Here is a 16972-nt window from a genome sequence, read left to right as displayed (position 1 = left end):
ACGAAAGGCAATGGAAGGTTGCTGCATTAAGGAGTAGCAGCAAGCGGGGGAGAGAGTTATTAATTGAGAAGGATGAAGGAGTGAATCGTTTGAGCGTGGTTTCTTTCATTAAAATGTAAATATTTGTGATGGAAGCTTGCGGGAGTGAAACCCAAGCAGGGGGAGCAATTTGCTGTACATGTGTACTCAATTTGAATCAATGTAATTATATACCCTTGAGCATGTGCAGTTAGGTTGAAACTTGTTTAATTTGGTTAGTATTTATTTTATTTTCTATTGATATTTAGGTTGAAGTTTATTTGCTATTTTTAATCAATAACCAAAAGTGTCAAAAAATCATTTTTTCTTTCAATAATGTGTAACATTTTCAATTTGCTGTGTTTTTTAAATTTGGATTTTAAAAGGCCTATTTTGTATTAGATTGCATAACTTTAGGCGGCATTCTTCAGCGGTAACAGATGCAATGTTTTGTGGACCGTTCTCATTTTATTTGGTTTTGTTTTTGCGTTTTCATTCAACAAAATATTTTGATGTCAGTTTAGTTAAAAAAAAAGAAAACAAAACTCAAATTTCCTTTCTAGAGATGTATATTTTGATTTTGTTTTGCGTCTACTACTTTCTGATTAGACTACTGATTATTTTACACATTACACAAAAATTATCAAATTGGCAAATCATTCTCTTCCTGTTGGAAAACAGCACATAAGAAAATACAAAAACCACTCAAGAGTGTCAATTTCATTACTGTAAGTGTTCCGGATCTTTGGTGATACATAGTTCATTGAAACTAATTGATAAACAACGTTGGCAGCCACCAACGGCACACTGGCGTCAAACAACAGCGCATAATAGTCGCTTAGTTTCACCATTTTTTCTTCCACTATCGTTAGAATCAGAAAGGTTCGTTAGCTTCGTTAGGGTTCTTCGAATAAAAAAGGATCCAGAAAAAGCAGAATAAAAACCGCATGCTAATTTTTTCACCATTTCTCGCACATCTTTTGTAGGGGTTTTTCTTTTTTTGCTTTTATGTTCAGCGTTGTTTGGCTGTTCTTAGGTCGTTCTTTTTTCCCCTCCTCTTTCGCTTGACCGAACATTTGGCCTGGGCCCTTTTTGGCTAGACGGACCATCGATAGTTGTTTTCCAATCTTTGCCACTTCCCACGGTGGCTGAAGCTGAAGGAGATTTTGGCTTTGTGCGACAGCGAAAATAACAACAGCAGCCCAGTCGCCCTGCTCGAACCAAAAACGCCCGTCGTCTAGTCACTACACTGTGCGGTGCGACTGCTGTAAAAAAAATGCACAAAGGGTTAAAAAATCTAACCACCGTAAACGCAAAAAGCGACGCGACAGCGAATATTTGTGCACTTTAGGATGCGCGGTTTTTGATAATACCACCAAATACCACACGCTTCTGCAGAGTGGTTTTTTCCCCCCACTTCCTAGAAGGTGGTGTAAGTAAAAAAAACGGGCTGCACTTTTATTCTTCTGTTCGGCTTCCGGTTTCCGGTGTCTGCATCGGTCTGGTTGATGGTGGATGTGGTTTTTCTCGCACCGGGTGCTCTCGATGGTGTCGCACTTTTTGAGAGGTTTTGCTTTTCTGGGGTCGAGGGTGGGCTGCTTGTGGTTGAAAATAATGCACCAAAAATGGTGGAAAAATATGTAAGAAATTTCAGTGGCCATGAGAAAGGTGGGAGATTATGTTTTGAGAATAATTTAAGGAAAAAACCTTTAATGTGGTTTTATTGTGCTGTGACGAAAAAAACAATGAAGTGATCGTATCAAGCCACTGCAGGGTGTTTTTAAATCTCTTAAAGAGATTGTTATGTTTCGATTTGTTTAAATATGAACACCATGAAAAGGTTTTCGTTGCTGAGTATACAACTATCCGTTTGGGAAATAGATTTATTTCTATCTTACTTACAGTCATTATTTGAACAAAAAAAAAAAAATAAACTCCGCTCTAATGGAAAGCGTTTATGTATAAGAGCTAAATTGTCTACAAAACTGTCCTGAATGCTTATTAGAATCATATAAGGACTTTTAAATGTTTCATAGATCCACTTTCAATCAAACACATTGTTAAAATATTTATAATTTATAGTAAATCATATCTAGAACACCTCAGTTCCTCTAAAAAATAACACAGACATCTTGTTCTTCACTTTTTGAAGACATCTTTAAGGAAAGGAAATCGCCTCCACTTCTTCAACAACACTCTTCCAACAAATTTCCCCTAAACCGTACAGCTGATAATGCGTTATCAATCTTAATTTACCTTGCTTCATTGCTAATTTCCTTTCGATGCCATTCGGGAAAACACGCTCTCCCCTTTTTTACACGTTTTGCACTCTTGAGTATGCACTTCACGTGGCCCGGTTGCATGAAACTTCTTTCCGGAAGGCCATTTAATAATGCATTGTACGTCGACGGCGTGCCTACTGGCTGGCAATAGAAGGGAGGAAGACGAATACGGTTCAGTGGAGTTTTTACTCTCGGGCGTTGGTTGTGTTTGGCGTCTCCCCTAGATCTATCGTTCGTTTGTGAAATTCTTACTAGGGAATGAAACAAAACAAAAAACTCAGGAAGCAAGAAACACGCTTTACTTTGGGGAGTTTTGCTGGACATTTATTTTGCTGCCTTGGGGATTGTAACTGCAAAACAAATGTCGAAGCAAGCCGTCTTCTTTTCATTTTTTTTTGTTTTTCTTTCATTCATTGCAATTAACTATAAAAGAGAAAACAAAACTAATCGTTGTTGGAATTATTGCGTGCCATTTTAATTGTACATCGTGTCGCGCTGCACAACCGCCACTGCTCCTTGTGACAGTTTGAAAAACGCCTCCTGTAGGCTTTTGCGTCGTTGATTAATTTCTTCTGGCTTTTTGACAAACAGAAGGTTTGTTTCTTCCCCACAGTCTATCAGCCCTGGCCGAAAGGAAGCATTATCGGTGTAGGAATTTTGCTCGCAAACATTACGCTGACAACGGTATTTGACGTGCACAAATTCTAACACAAACCTGCCTGCTACTCAAGCACGACGCTTGACGCTTGAGCCGTTTGCGTGCGTCGGTACCTTTTTCTGTGTGCCTGGAATGACGGACGGTGATAGTGGTGGAATTTAAACATAACGCACACCCGTCCTGTTACCTTTTAAGGGTTATCCGACACGCAATGTTGGAAGGTGTCTCTGGTCCGCGCGCCTCAATTGTCAAGGAAATGCACAGCTGTTCTAGTCTGGTGAGCAGCAGCAGCAGCGGTTCCGTAATCTAACGGACGGCTGATTAATTGGATTGTTATTCGTGAAATTGGGGCCTCCATGTTCCAGGGGGCAAACAGAGTGAGCGCGTTCCGTGACAGGATATGTTTGATAAAGGCATAGGGAGAAAGGGGATATATCTGTTCAATGTTGGTTTCCGGTTGTGTCTTAATATTTGTGTTAACAATTTAGCGTGCAGAGATAGTTAGCAGTATTTACAAATTGTATCGAAGTGGGATCGAAATCATCAGGAACAAATATGCTAACTTCTACAAAGTAAATTGAAGATAATGAATTGTTTCTTAAAAACATATATAAACAAGATTTCATTGTTTTGATTCATACTTACTACTTCGGTGAACGTTGTTACGGAGAAACATTGAAGATGAGCATCGAAATTGTGATGTCTAATACAAAATGTACGTTTTTATCCAATACGCCGAAAAGTATGCAATCTGCAATTCAAATGAAGCGTTGTGATGGGTACAGTTGGCAAACATTCGGAGTCTATTCCGATCTGAGTCCAAACATTTCGGAAGCAGCTCCGGGAAGTAGGTCCGCTCAGCATTATCCGAAGTCATTCGGAATCGTCTGGAGCCTTCCAAAATCGCTCAAAGTCGGAATTATTCGGAGTCGACCCGAGTTGGAGTCATCCGGATTCGTCCGGAGTCGGAGTCATCCGTTGGTCATGGTTAGAATAATCCGGAGTCAGAGTCCGTAGGCGTCTGGAGTAGTCCAGCTCCTAATAAAGAGTCGTCAGGCTCATAGTACGGAGCCGTCTTGTTCCAGCTCCACATGACTCCGACTCCAACAGGAATTAGTGATTTACATTTGGCCGGAGTTGAAACCGGACTAATAATATGCAGAATCAGATTGGATTTGTAAAAGCTCTCCAAAAAGTACATCACTACTTTGTATCTTTATACCGGTCATGACTTAAAGTGACTTTATATGAACAGCAAACACAAATTTGTTTGAAAACCCCAAAAATTTGTTGTTTGTACTCAATTTTCAATATATGTTTCTCAAGTTTTTGTTGCTGTCTTTTAAATACTTTACTAACTTTTTAACATAATTGTCAGCTTGTTTGACCTTCCACGAAAGAACGAAAAACGTACATCACTCAGTACTTCTAGCTTGAAACATGCCACATAATTTATTCATCACGACAAATGCATTCTTTAATCAATTACCACCTGAGAACGTAATCAGCTTAACGATGACCACAATTCCACCAAACAACACTCGGTCGGACAAAGCACACACTTCCGTACAATTGCATGCGATTTATCTCGAACCAGGTTAACCGGAAGTCTTACTACTATACTACTGCCCTAGAGGGCGGGTTAATGTGCTCTTACTCGCTAACGACCAACTGAGCCGAACCATAGCAAGGAACCGCCAACCAGTAACAACAATCCGTTTGTTGAACCAAAAGAAATCAGCGTAGCGAACGTTTTGTTGCCTCTTACAAAAGCCCACCAGTGCTACAGCACACCATACCGGAATGAGCTTCATTTTCTGGACGTCACTGAATACCTGAGCGGAATTGTGTAGCGGTCGTTGCCTTTTCTTGGAGTTGCTGTATACTTTTTGCACGCACGGCAGTGTTGCTGAGGGGTGTTGGTGTCGCTGGTGTGATGGTTCGCATCTAGCATAAGTATCTTATGTCATAGGTACGCCACGGAGCTACACCGTCTGTGCACATGCCGTGCTCCACATTGCGATTGTTTGTGCTCCATTTCCTGGGGTTCATTTATCTTTTCCATTAATGGAATCTTCCCCGGGTTTGGTGAATGAGCCAGTACCCTCCCTAGTGTGTGTGTGTGTCCATAGTTTCGGTTGAATGCCGGGCCGCAAGGAAATGGTTGTGGTATGGAGGATTTTACTGGGATGGAGGTTAGGCTTGAAACTGCATAACTGCGCCCCTTACAACGCCGAATAGAAAAAGGGGAGCCAACAGTGGCGCGTTTGTCCATTCGCCCGTGGTACCAAGACGGCGGCAAGCGTCTACCTTTCAATGAACGATGACGTGCCGAATCAAATGGGGAGGCAATGGGAGGCAAAAAGGGGCAGCAAATTCGTGCCCAGGAAGGGGCAAAAGGAAAACTCATCACTTGCAAACGCCAGGGGAGGAACCGGCCCACCAACGAAAAGGCGTTGATTATTTGCGAAAACAATTCGAAGGGTAGTGAACGAGAAAAAAGGACGCTCCTGTATGTGTGCGTCATAGAGTCGGGAGTTTTATCTTTTACCTTTTTTTTGGTTGTTGGTCCGCTTGAGGAACATATTCTCACTTACGAAGGGTGAATCGGTAAGTGTCTCAAAGTTCTGGCATTGGTGTGAGTATAGTAATGAAAGTTGGGCCTTTGGGGGAGTGATGGTAGTGGCATGTATCTATTATTTAACGCATTTTGTACGATGTTCGGGACGTTGATGAGTTTTGGTCAAGTTGCTGCAACGGAAAGCGTGTGGACTAATGGTGTGTGTTTTTTTTTCTGGGGGGCGTTTTTCATGCTGCTAACATGAAGCCACTTAAAGTGAAAGTAATAGGCGGGTGAATGTGATATTGAGTGGACAATTTTCTTGTAGCAGTAGCAGGTAGTTTGAGGTTGTGCTGGAACATGTGATATTGCGAATGAGGTTGTGTGTAACAGACAAACAAAACAGCTCTATCACATGTTGTTACACGGGGTATTGCACTCCAAACCCATTTTCTTTAGATTGCTGTTGCTGTGTACGCGTATTTAACATGTAAAATTGAGTTTTTGTGCGTTATTTTCAACAAAGCTACCCTCTGTCTCCTCTGTCTGAAGAACTTTTAATGATATCCAAAAAGAAAATACAACAAAATATTAAAACGTGCAATTAAGTTGGATTTACAAATTTCTAGTCACTAGTTCATTGCCATTTTACAAAAAATAGATAACCATTTTAAATGCAGCATAACAAAATGCCACTCAATGACGATCAGTGGCTGAATGTTGAGTTAGAATTGAAATATAAATAACATTGTAGACTTTTGGTTATGTTTATAACAACTCAAGCTTAAAATAGATGTTTTATGTAGCCAATGAAAGATACTTCAACTCCCGAATGCATCAACCAGGCTTCTATTTAAACTCTTTATATATGATGATGATAAGTCCCACCTCTTACCCCGACACAGGTTTGAGAAGGACGAAAGTATCTATAAGATAATTCTACTCTAATAGTTGTTATGAAATAAAAAACGAGCAAGTGGTGGCTTCGGAAAACTCTCAGAGGAACCGTCCGAGTCATACACACACCCAAGATGACCAACATAGTTTCATCAAGAAAAAACGGGTCATACTCCATCGAATACAATAGTATTCCCTAGCATCCTTTACGTAGTCCGCCAAGAACCAATTCATGGATCCGGCGCACCACTTATCAGGACACAACTGCGACATGCATATGGCCAGTTCCACTAGTGCCAACCGCTGACTCCAGGGTCTCTGGCACCAACGGCTGGCTCCAGGGCACTACCTTCCGAAGCAGGAGAATTTAATGTATCCCTTACGTAGCTCGCCAAGAACCAACTAGTGGATCCGGCGCACTACTTATCGGAACACAACTGCAACATGCATATGGCCAGTTTCACTAGTGCCAATGGTTGGCTCTAGGGCACTACCTTCCGAAGCAGGTGAACCTAATGTATCTGGAATTGGCCACTTACAATCATCAATGAGTGAATCCTGTTGTGACCTCCCAGACCGTGTGCAAACCGTAAATTCCCCCAAATAGATCCCGAATGTCCACTTCAACGCGCGCGTGTCTCAAACCTGTGTTGTCTCTTTCCTATATATATATTTTTTAATTTAAATTTTCATATATAAAGAAAAAATCTTATCATCATCATCAAGATCGTGATGACAACTGTAGTTACACATTACATAGTGACATAGGACATCTACACATATTTCACGTTACACAGTTTGCTTAACATAAATGACGCACTTACGTTTGAAATCAAATAAGTTTCTCGCATTCTTTATTTCTCCGGGTAATCTGTTGTACCGTTGAATACCTTTGAAGAACAAAGAGTTTCTGGCACTTTGTGACTGCAAGTTGGGTACCCTCGGCTCATTAGCCCTGCGTGTGCAGTGCCGGTGGACGTCGTACCCCCGAATTATGCTCTCCCCCAGATACCCAGGCAACAGGCCTTTTAACATTTTAAAAATAAAGATCATGGTCTGGTATACAATCCTCTGCTCTACCGACATCCATTGAAGAATATCTAGCATAACAGTGGTCGGCGTACGTCGACCGCACCCTAGTACTAACCTCATGATGCGATTTTGCAACCTTTGAAGCCTTTTAATTTGCCCCTTATTGCCAAGAAAAAGAATGGACGAGCAAAAGTCAAAGTGCGGCGATACCAATGATTTGTAGAGGTGAACTTTCCCAAAGAAGTCGAGATCCTTCGCCAATCTACTTATTACTCCACAATATATGTTATTATTCTTCTTCATTGGCGTAACGACCTACACAGTCATACTCATAGGTCATAGTTCTCAAGGTTTATTCAACCACGTTACTGGATAGATAATATTCGGTACTTTCTAATAGGAATCGGATGGGCCCTCTGGAAGCCATCACGTCCATCGGATGGAGCACCAGGCTGCTCCATTATTTGCGCCCTTCACGATTCTAACCAGCTTTTTGTATGGAGTTTGACAGTTGGAGACTGAAATCACGTAAACACTCCATACAAAACCACACATAAGACTAGCCTGCGATTTTCAGTCTAGATTATTCTAGCCTCAAAGCGAGAATTAAATTCGAGTACCTGCTCGAAAACACGGTGTTGTTTACATTTACCCCAAGGTGCATTAAAGAGATCACGTGGTAGAATCTAAAATCAAAGTGTATGTAGTCCAGGTGGTTTCATATCATGTTTTTTAATAACCAATTTTGAATATCACTTTTTGACAGGACGTGTGAAAGCTTTTGCTCAAACAAGCCTTCTGGAGGCTTGAGGGATACACAAAACACTCTCTAAATCTTCATTCAGAAGCAGAAACGATAAAAATCAGCCTTCTAAATTCATACACCTTGGGATAAGCACACCAGTATATTATACTCACTTAGATAGCTGCTCGAAAACTGCTATATAATGTAAACAGCTGACAGGATGAATTTCAGCCTACGAACTTAAAACGGAAAGGGACCCATTGTCAGGTTTCGTATTACTATTGCAAGGTAGTTTGCCTTAAATTCTTGCCTTAAAAACGATGTAAAATAATTCAATATGTCCAATAAAACAAAAAAAAAATGTAGCCAGGATAACATGATTGAATGACGAATAATATTTAACAATGAATGTTTCTGTAAAACGTGATGAATAGTAATACACATAAAAAATAAGGACTTGAGGAAGAGTTTCGTAGCTCACCATCTATAATTCTATAAAGAGCTGTCCAGATAAGTAGTCAACAAAATCGACTAAACTAATGATATTTTATTGGCCTTAATTGTATGACTACACCGTACGCGTCTTAGACCTAAGATCCGCCGTAATGAGCACCACAATCAGTCTCATCCTTTAATGATGACCGATCAACCACTACTAATTACCAGCTACAATAACTAATCTAAAATCGCTAAATTATACCCCCACCCATGCATGCCCACCAGTGCGCCACTCAAAAGATCCAGCTCAGCAACCGCACCGCTATAATGAGTACCATTAAAGCACTTCCGCGACCAACCTCTGCACCAGAACACCAGAACTACCCCAAGGCCTATAAATAGATAACTTCGCACCAATCGTAGCCAAAAGGGGGGAGGAGAAATTACAACCGGAATGGGAATTTCTGCTTTGCAGTGGTGAATAAATCTCGTCTCCCGCGGTTCCCAGCGCCAAACGCGACCCACGACAAAACATCAAACGCGTCAAGCAAAGGGAGGGGATAGAGTGAGAGGTTACCATTAATTTACACACGACGATGATGGCGCGCACTATTGTGCCGCTGTCTGTCAACACAATCGACGCTGCAGTTACAAACAGCAAAATGCGGCACTGAAGGGGGGAGCACGGTGAATGCGTGCAATAGAAATGTGTAAAGTTCTCGACCAATGCGACCGGATACGACTAGTTTTGCCCAACAAACTGATGTGACACACGCGCGTGCAAGGTACTCTCTTAACGTGTGCGTTTCCTGTTTGCTGTTCTGGTCGCACTCGACCAACTCTTTTGCTATGCGCCTCTTCCTCCCGCAAATCAGCTCGATCTCGTTAAAGTGTTTACATTTGTAGGCTAGCTTTCAGGGTTTGTTTCCTGGTTGGTTGTGCCGGAATGTGTTTATTTGTTGTATGGCCGTTGCTGACGCTTGTAAAATGTAAAGCTCCATTGAACCGCAGCGCCTACCTTCATTCTGTCGATTCCTTAACGTTCTCTCCTCTGGGCATCCTCATGTAACGACATAAATATGGTCGCCCGGTTGTGGGGCAAGGACCCCATGTGTAAACTGCGGACCAAACGAATGCGATTGAGTGTGTTTTCTTTTCTTATTTGCCACCCTCTTGAGAGTGTGTGTGTGTGTACCAAGCGCGCGTATGTGTGTCTGTATGTGTACATAAAAATCATACATGCAATATTGATGACGAGAGTGCCGTGGTGCGTTTTACTTATGAATGCTTTCCTTCGCTTCATGGGGGTACTACAGGAATTTCTGCTCCCGTACAGCGAATGCACCACAGCACAGGCAGTGTGCTTAGGTGAAGGTGAATGGTGCTTCGGTGATAAATAAAAGTAACACGAAAAATATAGCCTCAGACACACTCAAACGCGTGAGGATGCGGGTAGAAATGGGGGAAGTAATCTACAAGCCTTATGTTTTATGTAAGAATACACTTGTCCCTTGTCTTTGGGCCCGGCTCTGGAAGCATCCATACACATGTGGACCACAATTTACACACACTCACACATAAACACACACACAGGCACACATTGTACCACGACCACGTCCAAGAAACAATGGGTTAAATGGATGGCAAATGCGACACAGGAATTGTAATGGTTTCTGTTGCCTTAAGAGCCTTCCCCTTTTGCCGACGCTTGCTGAAGAGGAAGAAAGTTGGCGACCATTTAGGTGTGCGGGAAAGCCCTTTATCGACCTTATTTTTTATGGCGATGTGCACCTTTAAATTGGAACCTTTGAGTGGCTCCTTCACCGGTTTCCTAACCACAGTACACACATATGCACACACACAGAGAGCTCCTTGGTTTTCCACATAAACGAATTTTATTGCTCCAGAAAAGCGCAACCAACGGTCAGACACGGGGTCAGACATTTTCACACGCCACCGCACCGGCCCGAGCGCCCACACTAAGCCCACCGAACACACCGACCAGCCCCCCGATGATGCCGCCCACGATTGCGCCCGGCCCGGTGAAGATGCTCCCAATGCCCGCTCCAACGAACGCTCCGGTCAGTGCGCCACCGCTCGCCACACCACCGATCGCCATCAGCATGCAGTTGTCCTCCGGTTTGTCGCGTCCCTTCAGCCACTCCCAAAGCGATATACCTGCACGACAAGAGTACGCATATGAGAGTGGGTTGTCCCGGGATACCGAGCAGGCGTATGCGGCTACTTGATTCAATGTTGTTCTTTTCCTCCCTCGTACGGCGCTTCGGTCGCGGGTGATGTACATCCGCGCTCGCGACATCTTCAAACTCCGGCGCTGGCCGCCGCTCCAAGACCACGGTGCTAGTGCCGTTCCGTTCCGTCTGCTCAACCTTGACCACCGACCCGGACGGACTGGCCGACAGTGCGGGCACGAGCGTTAACGCCACGATCAGCACCAGCGGTACAATTAAACTTCCGTGAACGCACATCGTTTTTGCGCACGCCCGTGTACGACCGAGCACGAACAACCTGAACAGCCAGTCGCACTGGCGGACCTGGGGCCAGCGAATGGATTATCAATTTTAATACCGAAATGGACACTCACAGGCACAAGCACACACGCTCAGTGGGGGCCCGCTCCATCCGGTCCGGTCGGGCGGTATCATTCTGTGGCGGACGTTGCTGGACGCTGTTAATGCCACCCTTTGCACTGTGGCACTGGGACTGTGCGTTGCAGCGTGCCAGTTCCAACCGCGCTGCTATTCGGCCGCACTTGGGTGGCAGTCAATTGGCGTGCGGGATTTATTTGGACCGGATGGTGGGCATGGTGATGGTCATAATTTGATGTCATGTAGAAGATATTGGAGATGGTCAGTAATGCTTGAGGAGATGGGTTGAAATTACAAATATAAATGGGTGATTTTGTATGTCAATATCGTGTTAGGCTTTTTCCAAATTCTTCCAAATCTTCAAGATCTTACATTCTAGGGTAAGATCTCCAATTTCTAGTGGTTTAATTATTGAGATCATTCAAGATCAGAGGATCTAAAATGTACTGGAGAATTCTTCAGCAAAAAAATTACATTGTCATTAAAGATCTATCATTTTTAGAGTTCTTCAACACATTAAACATGTCGTAGACTGCCTCATAGTGCTCTCGTGACCTTCCCTGTGCACAACACTGCGAACCCGCCGCGTATGCTTGATGAAGATTATTACTTTATCCCATCGTTTGGACTCCCTGCCTGGGCATAAAGTGACCAATATGTTGATGTCCTCCGCCAGCACAGACACACACACACACACACACACACACACACACAAACACACACGCGCTGCCTCAACCCCGCTTATCTCTGGAGCACGTTCGAAAACATTGCCCCAGTTGCAGTTGTGACGCAGTGCAAAATCGTCACATCTTGTGGTACCTTCCCAGTGGATGAAGGTACATTGAATACAACGGCAGAGGCCATCCCATGGTTTTGGTCTTGTTTGCTGAGGGTTCACAGATAGTATCGCACCGTGTACGCGCGGAGGTCGTCCACGGGAGACCGCTGCCGTGATTAGCTTCAATTGAAATAAAGGGATTGCTGGAGCACTGTGCAGGCGCTGTTTGTTTACTGTGCGCGCTTGGAAGAATGGTTTGGGCGGGCGGCTGATGCAGTACGTTGAATGGTGTTGTTTTGTTGGCTTTTTTTTTGCTATGCTGCTTTGCTACTGTTTGCTTTTGATTACACGCCGCATCCGGTTGGTACACATGCACTCAAAAGTGCAGCGTTGGTGGATGAGAATTTTGCGGCGACTTCAAATTATATCATAAATACATAAACTAAAGCCTGGCTTTTGGGATAGGAGTGTAACAAGTTTTCTTGAATAACAAAACCTAAAGATTTAAGGGCATGAACAGTTCTATTTCCAAAGTTGTGTAAAGGATTTGTCATTTTTTCCATTGCTGCATGCCCGTTTTAAATTATTAAAGATACCCTAAAAGGATTAAAATCCCATTCAACAGAAAATTTTGCCAGATTTCCCCAACAATTCTTCTACGAAGATAACAGCAAAATGCAAAACCAAATGTTTTGCAAATGCTCAAATCAGATAACAAATGGAGGGGCCAACCTTTTCTGAGCGTGCCTTTGCTATGCCTTCCATCCCTTCTTGGTATTATTATTCGAACAGAAAGTCGTCAGCAGGTAAGAACGTAGAGAATAAAAACAATCTCCCATTTGTAAAACCGAATCACCTGCCCAAAGTGGTTCAGTTATAGGACCAAATGAAAGTGAAATTGAACTTCCAATTCTTCCATTTTTTTTTTCTTTTCCGAATTTTGTTTTCGGCTTACTCAGGTCAGATTGTGCTGCTGGACATGAAGCCTAAAATTTGTTAAGCCCAGCATATAAAACAATTTATCAACCCTACAGAACTACTGCGACGGGGACAGGTTTTCTTGCTCCTCGGTAACGCTCTTCTATATCTGTTCCGGCGATGCTTTAGATAGCAAAAAAAAACGACCGAAACCCTTCGTAATTCCATCATTCCGGGTGACCTGCGGGGGTCTGTTGCCTCTCCAACGCCTCCCTTCCGTATCCAGCAGTGTCCCAGCGGGTCACCAGCCCGTGTGCGGTGGGTGCGGATTTTCCATCAAAACGCTCCGTGCACCCGTTTCGTCGCCATTATTTATGACCATAAACTTTCTGACAGCTCGTAAAGTAAGTAAATATATCAAGACACAGGGCCGGATGCGGCCCTGTTCGGTCCGGCCAAGAAGTTCGGCCGCAGCCTTCAATCAAATCGTCCCCTCCCCCCCCCCCCCCCACTAGTACGCAGGCACACACGCACACACGTCATCACTGATGGTGTCTGAGATGGTTTAGCTGGCGAAGCGATTGCAGTTTTCCACTCACCAGTCAGGTCCGTGGGGAAATGAGGGCTACCCAAACAAGGAACACCCGGGACCCGAACTAAACTGTATACATGTAATCTAAAATAAAAGTTTTACCAAACATGACGGCCACCATTAGGGTGATAGGCGTGCTCGGGAGGCGCTGTGGCGATGAGTTGCAATTTTTCTGTACTTCCTCTAATGACGTTTTCCTTTAGTTTCTTTTTTTCGTGCGGACCGATGGAATCTTTGGAGTAAGCCTGATAGATCAAACCAAGTACAATGTTTCCATGCAACAATGCTAATTTTAGGCTCATGCCTTAAGCAACGCCTTCAAGAAACGTAGGGCAAAAAGATCGTATCATTGCGGCAACATTAGGTCATTTGGTGCGCTGTGATATTCAACATTGGCGTGGAAAAATTGCCTTCGATGTTCGGAGCGATTCGGACAGCAGCTTGTAAGGGATTACCTACTTTTTTCTCTTCTTCCTACCGTTTCGGAGTTCGCCACAGTCATGAGCGCCACAATCCATTTCCCTTTCCGAGTTCAGTTTTGTTTCGCTCTCTACAGGCAGCTCCACAGTAGTTAACAAATTACAAGCGAACGGCAAAATGAATTGAAGGCCTATGGACAGGGACACAGCGCCACCGAAGTGTGGCTGATTGTGCTGGAACCCTTCATCGTCTGGTTTCGAAGCAGGTAGCGCATGCTATCACTTTCCCTACATTGTAACCACTCACGAATATGAAAGCGTACCCATTGCCCACGGCACGACTCCCGCAACAATGACAACTTTCGTGACGGTGACTGTTAATGCGCGGGCCTGGACGGGCCGTGACGGCACGAATGTGCCACTCCGGCTCACTAATGGAGTACTGCATTGACAGCTACTTAAGGATTTGCGTTCGGCAGTGATAACGAGCTTGTCTAGCAAGTACGGAGATATACACTATCGCGCCGAGGGACGCATATCTAGCGTGTTTGAAGGCAGTGTGGCCTAATGCGACTGACGGGCCGGTCGGAATGACTTGTGGAAATGAGAGAACAAGAGAAGGGGAAGAAAAAAACGGACATGAAATATCTTGTGCAGGGAGCAAAATCGCAACGAATGTTTTTGGGTGTTATTAATTGCTTTTTGCTTCACAAGGGAACGTTGGAGGTGTGCTACAGGAACTTTAATTTGATAGTGTGTTGATCAATTTGTATCTACCAGTAAGAGCTACGGGCAGCATTCTATTCTTTAAGAATGAATAAAGCCTTACCACGTGCTTATATTGTTCTTATCTTATCCAATATCATCTTTATTGAAGACAAATTTTACACTTCACCTTTAAAGTATCCTGGCATATCTCACTATCATATCAAAATTGGAATGCGTCAGGGCAGCAAGAAATAAAAATCTCGTACGACAAGATATATAAACAACCATCTTGCTCGAGAAACCCATCTGCACTCGAAGCAAAAAGTGTGGAGAGCAAAAATATTTGACAAACGATAGAAATCCCTCTACCTCTAGCTCTATTGGAGAAATGAAAAGGTGCTCCGGTCCGGCTGTGGTTTTGACATTCTCTGTGTGGGGGAATTTCTGCTCCGTCCGATTGTCCTCCACTCTCGGTCGCGATGCTGAATGCATAAACTTGTGCCTTCCACCATTCGTTGTGTAACTTGTCCCACATTCGGGCAGCTCGGGAGTGCGAACTCAGAACTCAGGTCCTTTGCTTTGGAGATGGGTATTTTTTAACATCCTGCAGCAAAAAAAAACCCCAGAAGCACACTTCTTTCCTTCCGGCACGGTATATCTATTGAAGAGGCACGTACCTGAAACGTGTGGTACACAAACAAGTGGATTATTTGCCGGAGGATTTTCCACCACCCACACACATACACATATTATTCTTTTCGCCCTTCGTTCGCCTTTCACGGGGAACAGTTTTTCCCTGTTTTCCCCAAAAAGTGTGTTTCCTTTTCTAGCAAGCGCGAGTGGAATGTAGTATTTTGGAATCGTTCCGGAAAAAAGCTTGAGCAATAGGATCGACACTTGGAAGCAGGTTTGCACACGGAGGAAAGTTTTGCAAGATATTCCCGGGTCTTTTTCTGCACCCAAAACTCCTTCATATCTTCAATGTTTTCCTTGGCATTTTGGTCGAGGGGTTTTGCGAGGTTTTTGGGATATATCCGCAGGTTAGTATAACAGGTACAGGTACGCCACGTGCGAGTGGATTGTGGATCCATAGAAATAAATATTCAACGGTGGCACCCGTTTTGTGCCGCTTCCGTGGGCGAAGAAATGAAGGTTTATTTTTGGTCCGGGGAAGATTCCACGCTCGTCCAGCGGTTGTGAGGGTTCGGTTTTCGTTGTTGGTTGTTTTGAAAGGGAGCGCAGGAAAACCGACAAACCAAAGGCACCGCGCAAAAGGTTAGAATGTTGGTCCTTCGAGCCGGATAGCGCAGAGAGCGCTCTTGGATTGGAATTTCTAAGCGCAGCGTGTCTCCGTCTCCGTTCGTCACTTTGCTGCACGAAAACGGAACGGTTTTTGATTTAAATTTTTAAACCAAACGGCATCAACGGCAGCGTTCCGAGTGCGAGCATCCCCCTTGCTGGGTGAAGCTGGCGCGTGTCCAAACGGAACCTGCAGATAGAGCTGACGAAGCATCAGGAAGAAAACTGGGACGACACTTCCGTGTGCGATACATGCGATTGGTATTGATTTTCCTGTCAGAAGTCATTTTTCTTCGCTCGACCTCGACGGCAGTCATGAGATTGTTTACTTCCGCACTAGTCGCCTTTCGTCGTCTGCAATGTATCTTGCGCGTGCGGACGGGAACGCTGAGATTGGTGACGGCCACACTGCTACCCGAAAACGTCAATCGAACGTCGGTTGAAGGTTGAAGGAGCAAATAAATAGACTGATTTACATTTTGATGAGAAAACAGGAAATCGGTTTATTAGCGTGCTGCGGACAGAGAGGGGTAGGGATCTGGGGGCAGGATTGCGTACGTCGTCAGCTGGGTCGGATTGGGATGTTTGTTGGGCAGGATGTGCGTTTCAAAATGTGGTACAATATGGAGAGCGCAATGACAGTTGCTTTCGCACCGCGAATGATTGATTTTTGCGATTTAATTAATATGATAGTGTCGTTGAGGTGTGGTATAGCAGAAAAGAGAACATGTGGCATGTTGTCTTATGACAGAAGACGATTCATATATATTATTTCAAATGTATCCTGAAAAGCTTTGAAGCTTCAGAAATGAACACAAAATACGCTTTCCATCCTCAACATCAATCCCTTTTTCCCAACACTTCAGACAGTCCTAAATCACACAAACAAGATGTAACGAAAGAATGACAACGATAATGGTTCACCCAAAAGCCTCCAATGCTGGCTGCAGTGGACATGAAATTCATTTAACATTCCAAAACCTCCTCGCACAGCCTCCGCTAAATGGTTGGTAGATTTC

At 43.9% G+C, this 16972-nt stretch overlaps 2 protein-coding genes across 2 annotated transcripts in view; one reads left to right on the top strand and one right to left on the bottom strand.

The window, feature by feature from the left end:
• Window positions 1–16972, top strand: part of LOC120899703 — a 425694-nt gene that overhangs the window by 10921 nt on the left and 397801 nt on the right. The window lies entirely within an intron of this gene.
• Window positions 10500–11384, bottom strand: LOC120899707. The gene is made up of 2 exons (XM_040305831.1): window positions 10876–11384; window positions 10500–10808 (listed from the first exon to the last, which is right to left on the bottom strand). The coding sequence occupies exons 1-2, from the start codon at window positions 11117–11119 to the stop codon at window positions 10567–10569; spliced, it is 486 nt and encodes a 161-aa protein (XP_040161765.1). The 5' UTR covers window positions 11120–11384; the 3' UTR covers window positions 10500–10566.

This window comes from Anopheles arabiensis, chromosome 3, assembly GCF_016920715.1.
Source record: "Anopheles arabiensis isolate DONGOLA chromosome 3, AaraD3, whole genome shotgun sequence".
In the NCBI taxonomy this organism is placed as follows: Eukaryota; Metazoa; Arthropoda; class Insecta; order Diptera; family Culicidae; genus Anopheles; species Anopheles arabiensis.
This window is presented reverse-complemented; position numbering and strand designations above follow the sequence as displayed.